This window comes from Lepisosteus oculatus, chromosome 10, assembly GCF_040954835.1.
Source record: "Lepisosteus oculatus isolate fLepOcu1 chromosome 10, fLepOcu1.hap2, whole genome shotgun sequence".
NCBI classification, from domain to species: Eukaryota; Metazoa; Chordata; class Actinopteri; order Semionotiformes; family Lepisosteidae; genus Lepisosteus; species Lepisosteus oculatus.
Window position 1 is genome coordinate 37,025,397 of NC_090705.1, and position 13,644 is coordinate 37,039,040.

General features: G+C 34.1%; 1 protein-coding gene across 11 annotated transcripts in view; it reads right to left on the bottom strand.

Annotated features, from left to right (window-relative positions):
- csmd3b (CUB and Sushi multiple domains 3b) overlaps positions 1-13,644 on the bottom strand; it is a 553,423-nt gene that overhangs the window by 309,887 nt on the left and 229,892 nt on the right. For 10 of the 11 annotated variants that reach the window (XM_069195150.1, XM_015357108.2, XM_006635571.3 and 7 more), the window contains exon 5: positions 10,444-10,651. In XM_069195150.1, the coding sequence (XP_069051251.1) occupies positions 10,444-10,651 (208 nt within the window). The remainder of the gene's footprint in view (positions 1-10,443; positions 10,652-13,644) is intronic. The other variant, XM_015357110.2, reaches the window with a different exon arrangement.

The window sequence follows — 13,644 nt, forward strand, 5'->3', positions numbered from 1 at the left end:
TTTCAAAGCGAGTAGAAACAATTGATGGAGGACAAGGTGTTTACTGAGCTGTAGGGGTCTGAGGGACATTGATCAAAATGAATGTCCAGTTTCCGTTAGTTCATTAAGTTCTTGTTGATCATTAAGATTACAGGAACACAGAATGAAAGGCAGGTAGGCATAAACAGAAAAAAGGAGAAAGGGTAGGGACACACAGAAAGAGAGGAAAAGAAGCATGCCAGGTAAGAGGAACTTGTTTGCATCAATTTAAAGACAAGAGTCTAGCAAAGTATTGGGCTTTTGGAGTGACACTGTTATCTGCTGTCTAGGGAGTGGTGCTACAGTATATAGAGTGACTGAGATTGAATTCCAGCAGGGAATTCTAACTTGTTACACAGGCACAAACCTACCTTCAGTACATAGTATTATCTATCTGTAGTGGTGTGGTGTTTTGGTGTTTTACAGTGACATACCTCCCTTTATGCTAAATGCAATTAGCGATCATGTTGCTTTTACTGCATGCCTATTTAGCAAACCATACGTATTACATGTTGAGTATGGGTTTTTATTAGCATTATTAACCATTATCTGACTTTAGAGTATTCAGTTTCCATCTTTACCAAGGATGCCAATAATTTTGGAAGTGGCAGTAATGCTCTGTTCTGTTCAAAGGAATGACTATATACAAATGAATGCATGACTACTGTATATACTACACACTCAGCCCTTGCTATAACAAACACTTGGTTTAAAAATATTTTATGCACATGTGTGAGAACGTTGTTTGAGAAACTATTACAGTCACAACACCAACGACTCTTGCTAAGATAAGGTGTAAATTCAGTTCTAGCCCAGGATGTAACCTGATCAAGATCTGATTGCACCTTCTACACAGGCTGAACATAAGAGCCCAGTAGGCCAGACTCCAGACTCTGACTATGGTCCATAAGTTTGACACCAATGGTTTAAAGTACAGATTTCCCATCCTTCTTCTCTTGGCTTTTGCTGCATTTGCTGGTTTCCGTTCCAGCCCGACTCTCAGTTGCTTCATTGAATGTAATCAAATGATCAAGCCTTTTGTTTTTGGCTTCTAATAGTTTGAGGTTTTGAGTTATGTATGAATATTTATAAGTACATTTTCAATACCTTGCAGTTGCAGAGCTGAAAACAATGAAAAACATCTACTTATTAAATCATTAGTTGAATCTCAGGTTCAAAGAAATAAGCCACATCTCAGATGCAACCATACCCAGAAAAAAACTGGAGTCACAGGGATGGGGATTACGAAACTCTCATCTAAATAGATGTATGAATTAAATCAAAGTAAGCAGCCGTGGTTCAAACAACTCTCTAGGTATACATTATATAGACACTTTGCATATCAAAATCTTAGCCTTTAAAATTCAGCTCCAGTATGATACAAAAATAACTCTCAAGTAAGTAAAATAAAGCAACGGTCAGCAGTTTAAATCTTCAGATGCTTGATCATCACAACACTTAATTTCCTCTGCTGGAAAATCAATCGGATGGGGCATTTTTTCCTTCTGAAAGCTAAACATGCAAAACAGCACCCATATTTAGTGATTCTTAGCTGCTGAAGCGAGCGACACATTGAAATTATTGCGTAACAAATGGGCTCACAGTATGTGGGTTCAAGTCCCCATTGAAGACACTGGCATTGTACTCTTGAGCAGGGTGCTTTAACCCATCTTCTCCTGTCATGCCAACTGTATACGTAATCAGAGTTTAAAAGGGGTAATCCCTCTGTCCAGGGCCTGTCCTGGTTTTTCTTGACCAAGATGTGCTCAGGTCCAATATGCCACTAAGGTGTGGACTTTACCTATGAACTCCTGACATTTATTTCAAGGGATGTGAATCTTTAAATAGACCATCTGTTCTTATGGCAGTGTTGCAAAAGCACAATATTTAATCTGTTAAGTTATCAGGTACAGACCAGCTATAATGTCTTGGCAGCTTTGCAACACACCCCACAGTATGGCAATATGGTATCTGAACCATATCTTGAAGAAAGTATTTGCTTAGAGCAAAGAACTGACACCTGGGTTATGATGAGAGACAGGTATTTTTCTGAGCTAAGAATAGTATTTCTCTGAATTACTTAACTGTCTGTAATATTTTCCTAACTAGCAAAAGGTAACTTTTTTTCCCCCAGATCTCTACACATTTTCAGCAATCTATAAAAAAGTAGGTCTATGATCTTGCAGTACATAAATAGGTTAGGAGATCCCCCACCTGTCAGACTCTGCCTCCATTAAGACTGCATACCAGCTTTCAGAAATTATGTGGTTTAATAAAAAAAATGTAATACAATTAGTGTACAGAACTGCATTTATTTTCATTTTAAAGCATTTGTGTCTTAATGTCCTAATTGTTACACAGTGTGTAATTGCTTGCTGCCAGCAAATGAAAAACAGACTGATAAGGATTCCAGTGTACAGTACTGTTAGTTAACAGACTTAAAACAGAAATGTAAGTTTAAAGGCTGAGGTATTTGTTGTACCCCTCATATATAAACATTAAAAAGGGAAAGATAGATCTATAAAGATAGTAGTTTACTTTCAGATTCTGCTATTGCTATGCATTCTAAATACAATTAACTTTTCCTGAATATTCAGTGCATTAGAAATTGCTAATGTAGGATGAAATGGTAAAAATGTAATTTTTGTATCCATTCAATTGTGCTGAGCAAACTCATTTGTGAATTATCTGATGTAGTTCATTTCATAAAAGAAGAATTGATTCTCTACATATTTGTGGAAAGTGAATTGCACCAGTTTGAAATGCATCTCTGAATAAAGTTATTAAAATCCTATCTACAGAGGATTTCAAGCAATTTAATTTAATACTATATATTTATATATTGCTTTGGTGGGAGCCTGATCAGTACTTGGAAAATTAGGCATTGAAATCAAGCTTTAAAATCAAGCAAAAATAAGCACCTAAAAGAGGACGTCACATTCCTTTCTGAATGAGCAATCCCAAAACATACCTGAGGGCACTTATCATTGGTAAGCTACATGTTACATTGGTTTACACAATTATACAGAGAAATACTGTATGTAAAGTGAAAAGAGAAACCTCACATCACAATTAAATTTAAAAGAAAGATGAAAAAGGAAAGAAGGTACTGGAATAACTTTGTAAATACAAAACACAGAAGACCTCCAAGGTGAAACATACATAGACTTTTATAATGCAATTCAGCTAGACATTTCTACATAAGTATTATAATTCCAAATTTATACAACACTATAAGACATATGAATCCAAGAATTGTTTTTTTAATATCTGTTATTATAATATACTACTGTATGTTTTGGCTCAACCTGCTTAGAGGTAGCATCCTGCCCATAGGACTAGGTAGGTAGCTTGACCCCCTATTCAGAGAGAGGAGTTAACCAAGGAGTAACTGCAAAGATGAAGATGGGGTAGAGGAGGGATGAATGCAAAAGCAATGCAAGAAGACCCATGTGCAAGTATATAAATAGAAAAAGTTGGTAATGATTGTGATTTAAAATAGCTGGGTGAGATTGGTACAGTGTTTCAGCCATTATCCCTCCCGAATTTCAGTTAAACTATTCCAATTATTGGGGTCTCAGCACAGAGTAAATTTATTACAAATTAATACAACCAGATAAGATTAATAGGGATCGCAGCCTCTGTCTTGCCTCACCCCACACAATAGATTTTTGATTAAAGACAGATTTTAGATGCATTCAGATCCAGCAGGAAAAGAACCCATTACTGACAGAAATATCCCATTCTAAGTCATTTTATTAATGATCCTTTAATTATCACCTGAACACTAGGCCACTAGCTTCTCTACATAGAAGTTCTATAGTAGAATCCATTTGCTCTAATTTATGGTGGGAGTCAAACCGGTAACTTATAAAAAATAAAGAAGCTATCTAATCCATTCAAATCTGTTTTGATTTTATTAAGAATTTGCAGGTCTCACAGCACTTTTCAGAACCTGGGGTTTGTAACCCAGACTCTGCCTAAATACACAGCTCTACCTAACCCTTTCTACATACAGTACTCTGAAAATATGTTTATACTGTACTGTATATTTACGTTGAAATTGAAATTTCAATTTATGTTGAAATTATCTTCCAACTACAGTTGTATTGGATGAAACATACTGTAACTGTCATTAAGTATGAAATAAAGTAATAAGTGGTAAATAAAAATTAAGAATTAAGTGGAATAGTCTATATGCAAATATACTTCTTAGTAGAACAATGACTTAAGACTGCATAAGATGAAGCTAATGTTAAGTAATTGTCATGCTATTAGATTGTTTTAATGCTATTAGATTAGATTAACATTTTAACATAGACCCAAGAGTGAAGGCTGAGAGAATCTTGAATATCTGACTTTGGAGTATTCAGTTTACTGAACACTATAATTTGAAGTTGACTAAGACATCATAATATGTGAACAAATAGATAAAAGAACATGAAATCTGTGTTTGTGAATTGCCTCCACATTTCAATTTGGTGGAATATCCAGGGTTACTGACCAAATAAAGTATATCACAGGCACAAACTACACCTAGAAACGCATTGAGGAGTGATCACAAAACCATCCTGCAAAGAGTATGAATCTATTAAAAAGTTACAGGGAACTGCCTTCAACAACTTACCTAAGTAGTAAAATAAAGGGATTTTCTTTAAAACCTGTTCATCAATCTTTGAATAACAAGCCATGCAGTGTACAATAAAATCTTATGACCTGAACAGTCCTACAAAACTATGAGCATAAATGAAATGCCATATGTTTTCTTACATTATTTTTTCAATTGACATCACGTTTTCATATTGCTAATGACTTTGAAGTGAGCAGTTACTAAGAGATAAAAATACAGCTACAATTGTAACTTTCTTTTTTCCAAAAGGAAATGTAAATAAGATAAGGTGCAAGGAAGATTCTAATACAACTACAATTGTAGATAAAATGGCTAGCACCTTGCATCACAAAATTATTGGCAATGCATTCGTTTATTTTGTGAAATACTGAACGTCAAGGAGAAGAATATTGTTTTCTTGCAATTGTTCCCAACTAGCAGGGTCTGCTTTTTGTTTCCTCTATATTAAAAACTACTGCATATCCTCACTTATTACTGATAGTTTGTGGTATCTGTGTTTCATTTTCTTGTATGAACAAACTTTCTTATTTGTAAAGGCGTGTTCCGATCACAATGTATTTTAAAATGGCATTATGGTATTACAACCAGATAAAACACATCAAAACACTAAAAAGTATAACATTTTACCAGTACAAAAATGGTTTTCTTTATAATTTTAAAGACACATTTATTTGTGCTCACAAGTTAAAGTTTAAACAAACTTTGCTTAGCATTCCCCTGAGAAAAAGTGTACTCATCTTATTTATTATATCTTTAATGTGTCAAAAAGAAAAATGTTTTGTTGGTTCTGAAATGTAATGATTAATGTGCAGAAAGTATGTAATGCCTGCAATGACTTCTCTTGTGTGCAGAAGCTGAGAATGTAAGAAAAAATTTGTGTTTAATTATTGAAGCTACAGCTGAGTTAGGAAAGACTGGAGTCTAGCAGTAACATGGAGTTTGTATGACTTTTAATAGTTATACGTCTAGTTGCCTACAGTAAATGTAATGGAATTACTGTACATACACAAGAAAAAAAAGAACTATGAAAACTAATTAAACTTGAACTTGCTGCTTAAAGTCACTTTTGAATAGTGTATACTGTATATTTGTTTACTTCTCTGGTAATATTACTTCACAGCCCATTACCTAACTTATATTGTATATCTCTGGAATTGTTCTATCACTGTTATGTTCAAGCAGGGCCTCATTAAAAATAGCAATTTTAGCAACCTTCTATCAAGCTCATCATATTCCATATCCAAAAGCAATAATATGCTAATAGCTTCTAATGGAGTCACTCAATTAGATGATCACAAACTGTGTAATTTCCCAGCATAAAGCAAAACCATAATATAACACATAAAATGTCATTTTTCGAATTGCAAACTAGAAATGATGGTAATATATCCAATGTATAAAACAGTACAAACAGTACAAGAAAAGCACAAAAAAAGAACAGTGGGAGGTCATTTGATTCTATTTATATTGGTTATCAGAATGTCTTCCAGCTATTTCTAAATATGCCAGAGTAACTTAAATAAAACTTTCTTAAAAAATGCAACAATTAAAACAATATACATTATCTATAAAACTAACACTGCTTTCTCTTAGAATGCATGAAGTCAAACACAGTGAGGAAACAGAAATTGAATTATATATTTTAAGGAAGATAAAGAACTATACTATACATGATCATGACCCAATGCTTTTCATCCAAGGAGATTAAAAGAAGTCTGGAACAGATTTTCAAGTTCCAAAAACAAGTCACAATGTAACTGCAATAGTGCTGAAGGAAATGCAATTGGGTACAAGAAAATAATTTAAGTCCCAATTACAAGCATCAATCGCACATTGTTAGAAAACAATCTATTTACTTTTTTATGTTCCTTGCTCTTTAACATTATGTGCCAAGGTAACTAATTATATTTATTTGCCTGTGGCATCCAGCCAAAATCTGGAGTGATCAGCTGTGTAAAACAAACTCAGAAACCGGACCTTACAGTTGCTGGCAGGTCTAGTTGAAACAAAAAAAAAAAACATTTAATGGTTTCTGTAGATGCATCCTTCAGAGAAGCTTTCTGTCCAAGGTCAACTTGTTATAGTTGGAGCAGCCAGCAAGGAAGGAAGAATTTTAAACAACACAGATTAATGCAATTTCAAGATATTCTTTACGATAAGTGCATCTTGATGAATTACAGATATGAACTGGATTTAATAGGGATCAGCAGGGATTCCATTATGACAGGAACTGGCTTCAAATGAATTCAAAAAGAAATTACATTGTACCTAATTAAATTCTGAAATTCATCTTAATTCCCATAGACATATATATATATACACACTATTAATTATGGGAATGAATAATAATTAGCACTTGCTATTTTACAACACTGAGGGGGGCACAGGCACTTAAAATGATTTCTGATTCTGTTTTTGTGTTGAGATAATATATATTTAATATTTATAAAAAAAATATTGTACTGAAAAAAGGAGGCAGTGCAAAAACTTTTTTTTTTTCCAGAAGGGTGATAGGGTCTTGCAGGCTTGGACAGCAGTTAAATTTTGAAGGAACAAAAAACAAAAACTACTAATTAAATGACCAATGACAGGGTCTGCAAAAGTATAATTGATACATTAACATAACACTTTTTATTCAGTATATAAGTTGACAGTCCAATCTGAATATACCTGTTTTGAGTGCAATTAAAGTAAAGCAGCGTATAGCCTGCCTTGCATCCTTTTTTTGCTTGAACGGGCTCTGGCTCCTTTGCAACCCTGAATTGAATGCAGTGATTAGGAAATAAGATAAGATCACTTTATTAGCCACATACAATTTCTTGCATTAGGAATTTGTCTTTTTGCATACCCCAGCTTGCTCTCCAGGAGACACACAGGCACACAGACAGGGAGAGAGAAGCTTGGGGTCAGAACGTAGGGTCAGCCATAAATACTACGCCCCTGGAGCAGCTGGGGTTAAGGGCCTTGCTCAAGGGCCCAGCAGAGTAGGATTCCTCTGCTGGTCACAGGAGTTGAACCGACAACCTTTCAGTCACAGATCCTTAGCCAGAGAGCCACCGCTCTGTCCCAATCAATCAATGGATGGATGGATTGATTTGAGAAATTTCTATGTTATGAACAATGGGAAACTCTTTTCTTTTGCTCTTTTTATTATTCACTATTTTCATTTTTTCTCATCATATTCATATTCCTCAGTACTCAGGGAGAGATTTTTTTTTATATTGTTGATCAGGGATTACTGCACAACAGTGAGTCAGTCATCTTGCAATTTACTGCTCTAAAAAAACACATTTCAGGGGAATAATGATAAAGAAGTAAAATTAAAATAAAAATCAAGGTAAGGGGGAAATTAATAAGAAGAAAACTGACTCAATTTAAACCAGTTCCTTAAGAGTGGAAAGAGTATATAACAAAATGTAATGAAGTAAACCAGACATATTCCCCAAGGCTGTGCCTTTTCTACAGAAAGGTTTTCATGCTATACTGGAACAATATAGACACCACAACACACACTTTCAATGGTATTTATTGAATACACAATTAATAATCAACTAACATAATGTAATATGATTTTATAAGATATTGCGATATTCCTTTTTTTGTAATCTTACTACGTACTGTGTAAGATAGGTACATTAAAAACTAAAATCAAGCTTAAATTACTTGATTACAACAGTGTCAAGTATCATTGAGGAGCGTGCCAAACAGGTCTGAAAGGATGTAATACTGGATAGTAATTGTATTTCTTTCCAGATGAAGACATACAACTGCAAGTTGGTTTCTTAATTGTTTCCTGGAATGAAATGTTAAGAGATTGACTAACAAGTTTTTGTTTGTAATCAATTGAGTTGAGAAATCTATTTTTTTTCTGAGTTTTATTTAACTTTTGCTGCAAGCTGAGCTTTGGGTGAGGGGTTTTGTTCAGCCAAACCAAAGAGGGATGGATTGGAAAAGAAAAGTGTAAGATTGATTAATATTCAACTGCAAACTTGATTAACGCAGAGTCTATCCAGCAATAGTTGTGATATCAATGCGGAATGTATCATAGACCTTGTTAATTAGTGATATAGCATTAACTTTTAAGGAAGCTTTTGCAGTATATTTTTCATTTCTATTGACAGATGAATTTTGGAAAGTTGTGTATGGTTCATTAAAGACTGAAAGGTCAAATCAAACAATTTGCATTTTACATGCCAGAAAATATGTGTTGATTGCCCACTGGTGGGATCTCAATTTGCTATATATTGAAGTGATTTCATGCAGAGCCAACTGAATGAAAGCTGACCCAAAGGACACCATGCACAAAGGACACACGTCCATCTGTGAGAGACATGTGAAGATCAAATACATGATAAACAAATGTACTGTATTTAGCCTATACAACTTCCAGCACAAAAATGGTCTTTGGACCACTTACCTGCATTGTATGCTAAATAACTTCTGTGAAACTGTCATAAAATTTCTCCCTTAAAAGGACAGTGCATTAGAGATGGAACTGCAGACACAACAATTTGCAAATCCAATATCTATGGAGTTCCCCCTAATGACAGAGCACTAATACAGAGAAATAAAAGAACTGATTACCCACTGTTTAAACTTGATAAGGTACTGTATACAGCAGACTTAGTCAATATTATTATCTGACATCACATTTCCAAATCAATATTTGTCAAAGTAAAAAATTAACTTTGTCACATTCCAGGATAAAACGTGGGAGCTTTAAACAGCAATTCCCCATCATCTCCATGACAGATGCAGTATGGAAGATTAGCTACAGTATAATCCAGTTAGTAACAGTGCCACTAACATCAAAATTAAGAGAAGAGGTGGCAGCTGAAGACTCTACCTAGTGTCATAAGAATGCAAAAATAAATGCAAACAAGACACCAAGCCAGCAACAGCATGCATTCATCCAAAGAGCTACTGTATGTCATCAGAAGATGAACAGATCTACAGTAGCTCTCACTGACACCAGGGAAGCTGTAATGTTGCAAATGTAACCAGGTGACAAGAAAGTGATTGGGACCTGGAGTGTTATGGTGTTAAGCTGGAGTATGGGTTAGTTTGGTAAAGGGAGGGACTTCAAGGATGTATCAACATTCTTACAGTAGTAAGTTCCCATTGAAGTGAGTTGCTGTGTTCGTGTCCTAATTGGCCATAAGAGGAGACACCATCAGGAAAACCTCCTGATGTAATATTTTAGTAATGGAAAAAGTGTGCATGATGAACGCAGGATGATATTTGAATACAACGCTATTACACCATCACGCCACTGTTAAAACCATCAGATGTGGGGTCATGACAACATGACTGACAAGCATCTTAGTGACTTGGTCAGAAGGAACACAAAAGAAGGCCAGTGGGGTTGTGGGAAATAGCGTTCACTTGGACAGCACACATTCTCTGAACCCAAAACAAATGGAACCTAGTATCCATTATTAATGTTAACATGCATCTTAGGTTCGCAAGCTATCAGGCAGTAGCAACTGCTGCCTAAATTTTACAAATCACGGGGATAGGGTAATACATAGGATATAATGTATAGAAAATAAATCACACAACACCTGCAGAGCTCAGTCAATAGAGCACTACTGCTTGACTGGTGGTGTGCCACTGTTTGGAGAGATCCCAGTGACTGTTAGCTAAGGATATAGCCCAGATTTTACACAGTACTCTCTGTAGAGTATGGCTCAGCCTGCACTCACAACATGTAATTTAGTAACCAGTCTTTTTTTTTGTTCTATAAAACACATACATAATATTAAGATTAAATAATGCATTAGATATCAACTCACCATATGGTTGGTGGCTCAGACCCTTCTACTTCCAAGTAGTCATACTTCTCCTCCATCTGGAAGTCTGTAAAAATGATGGAGATGGTGTCTCCGGGATCAGCAAGTATGGTCCATGTACAGTCCGCACTATTGTAATACTCATTCGGGAAATTGGGGCTTGAAATGATCCCACTTGAACCTCTGAGAGTACCACCACATGTGTCCTCAGCTGTCAAACACAGAAAAACTTCTGTTAGGTATCTTTCTTAACTACTTGACAAAATAAATGAGAACTTGAAAAAATAGCAGCTGATATACTGTATGTTGGGATTTGGCACAATTATATGATTAATCATAGTTTATTCCATAAAATTGTAATATTAAATATTTAATGAAGGTAAATCAATAAAATAGACTTAATTTATTAGTAAAAATGTCAATGTAGGAATTTTTGAATGCTACAGATTTAACTGTAGTATAGGTTGCTCTCTTCTATTATAGAAACATAAACTGATATAAAACTTTATTCTGTTTCAAGGCTACACCAATCCTTTCATCACAATGTGAAAAGGCAGTAGTTATTAGATGAGCCTCCACAGTTGCAGTACTTTCATCTCTGTCTTCGTTTTTTAATCTACTATACCAATATATTTTTTTAACACCCACATTCCAGCTGCATTTCCCAACTGATTGGAGATATGCTATTCCCTATTCTTTCAAGATCTCCAATTTAATTTGGAAAAACAATTTTTGTTAACAGTCTTAGAATATTTTGATACATCAGAATATAATACAGATAAAGACACATGGACTGGTGCGTAAGCATTCTATGGGTAATTTTAATATACATGTACATATCTAGATTTATCTAAAGATAGATCTAGATATTATATATGCATTTTCTTTACACATATATAAACAGCGTGTACATGTATACGACGTATGCTCACACATACGGGCATCCACATTACTAACATCAAAAGATATCTTTGGATTGAATGTATGTATCAAGAATAATAATTGATAACATTACTTCATTTAAGCATAAAACACATTCGCTCTTTCTATAAAGTATGCACTGCAGTGACCATACATAGATGTTTTCCAACTATTGTAAAGAAAGGAAAATCTCAAATCTTATGGGATTATTTCACTTCAGATTTTCTATGTTTTGTTTGTGAACCACTCCTTGACAAACTGATTCATATATTGAATAGCCCAACCTAATTCTATGCATCATATTATTCAAGCTCCAAGCCTCAGTACTTCATATACTGTAAATGCATATATGTTTTTCAATTCCACAATTCCAGAAACACATTTCCACACTGTGTCATTTAATTTGTATCATGTCATTTTGTGTTAAGCACATAAAATCAACATGGACTCAAAACATAAGCTGACATTAATTATTTCTACTTCACTGCAAAACACACATCCATAGAATTAATCTGGTCTGCAAGGGCAACAACTTTAAGTCAGTGGAATCCAAAACCATGCACTGTTTAAGTGGAATGAAGGCAGGATTCTACCTCAAATCCAACTGCATGCGATATGAATTTTAAATGTATTGATTTACAAGTGAACAAGTGACATAGGTTATACTGAGATGAAAATAAAACTGCCTCTGAGAACCCTGAATTATATCAACATAAAATGTAAACCTATGTAGAGTGTGGATGACTTTTTATAACCTCCTAGTACTCTAGGTAATAGTTGTATTGTAGGTTCTAGAACAGGGTACATAACTCCCTATTTCTTCAAAACCTTGAGTTTCAATTAACACTTGATTAAAGACCTATTAAACAGTTAATAGGTAAAGTCCAAATCAAAGACTTACAATTTAAAGAAAGCAGACAATACAATAATTAGAGTTTAAGAGAAAAAAAAAATGTGATTATGATTGATATACAGAGGATGGATGCCAGCATTTAAAATACTGTATGTATTACTTGATGTACAGAACATATTCATACTTAAATCAAGGAAATATATACATATTTTAATATAGTGACCCAAATGGTTTGGTTACTGCATTAACAAGATGGAGAAAGACTTGAAAGTACAGTATGTTAGACAGAAACCATATTGAAATTTTCTTTGTAGGCAATACAACTAGAAAAGAGCAGGGATGAAACAAAAAAAGATGTTAATGTCACATTAATATTAGTTGGAACTTCTAGATCATGAAAGGGAAATGGCAAATTGATTAAATGTGTATTTCACTTGGTCATTTTAACAAGGAAAAGCGTTACAACATGCAAGTGGAAAAAACAGATATTTTGTACATTGTATTATCACTAATTAGCATTAGGCAAATCTGTTGTATTAATAGAATGATATGATATGTGATATTTTAATGAAAATTGTACAATGAAATGATAAGACCTACTGTAAATTAGGATATTGTGAGAACTTTGTTTTACAAATGGATGGCTGTTTGGGTATCAGTCAAAGAAGAGTGGAAAGTCCTACACTAGTAGGTTTAATAAATGGAATTATTATCAACTCTTGTTGTTGAAAGAAGGCTTTGAGGAAATCCATTTTTAAAAATCTGCAAAGGTCCTGAAAAGGTCAACTCAAAGGACTCTTCCAAATTTAACATTGAAATATAAACCAGAAGACACAAGTAATAACTACAGGGATTGAACTGTATTCAAAAAGAAAACAAGTCCTTTTTTACAGTGCTGACTGAACATAGAACAAGCAACCCTGACATGTTTTCGAAGATGCTACCTTGTCTCTTCTTCTAAGAAAAAGCTGGATGACACCTTGTTATTTGTAAGCTTTCTTATTTTGGAAAAAAAAATTGTATTTGATTTTCATGACAGAAATGACTCTGACCTGCATTACACGTAAAGCCTAATAGAGGGCAGTACTTACCAGTACTAATAGTAAGTCCAGTTTTTACAGCAACATACTAAAAATTTTGATAAATCAACCATTTAATGAATTTTCTATATGAAAAGGTTTGTTTGATGAGAACAAAACTACAATTAAAACACCCAATGGTATCCTAAAATGATAACTTAATCACTAAATCCATAGGCATGAAAGCTTTTTTCTGTATTTTCTACCTAAAAGAAAAAATTGTACACTTAAATGACTAAGAATGCTGAGATGTTTTATCAGTTTCAATCACCTACTTATCAACTTTATGTGCCAAAACAGGAATGTAGGCTTATTTAATTTCAAGCATTCAACTATTTGTAATAAACTGAT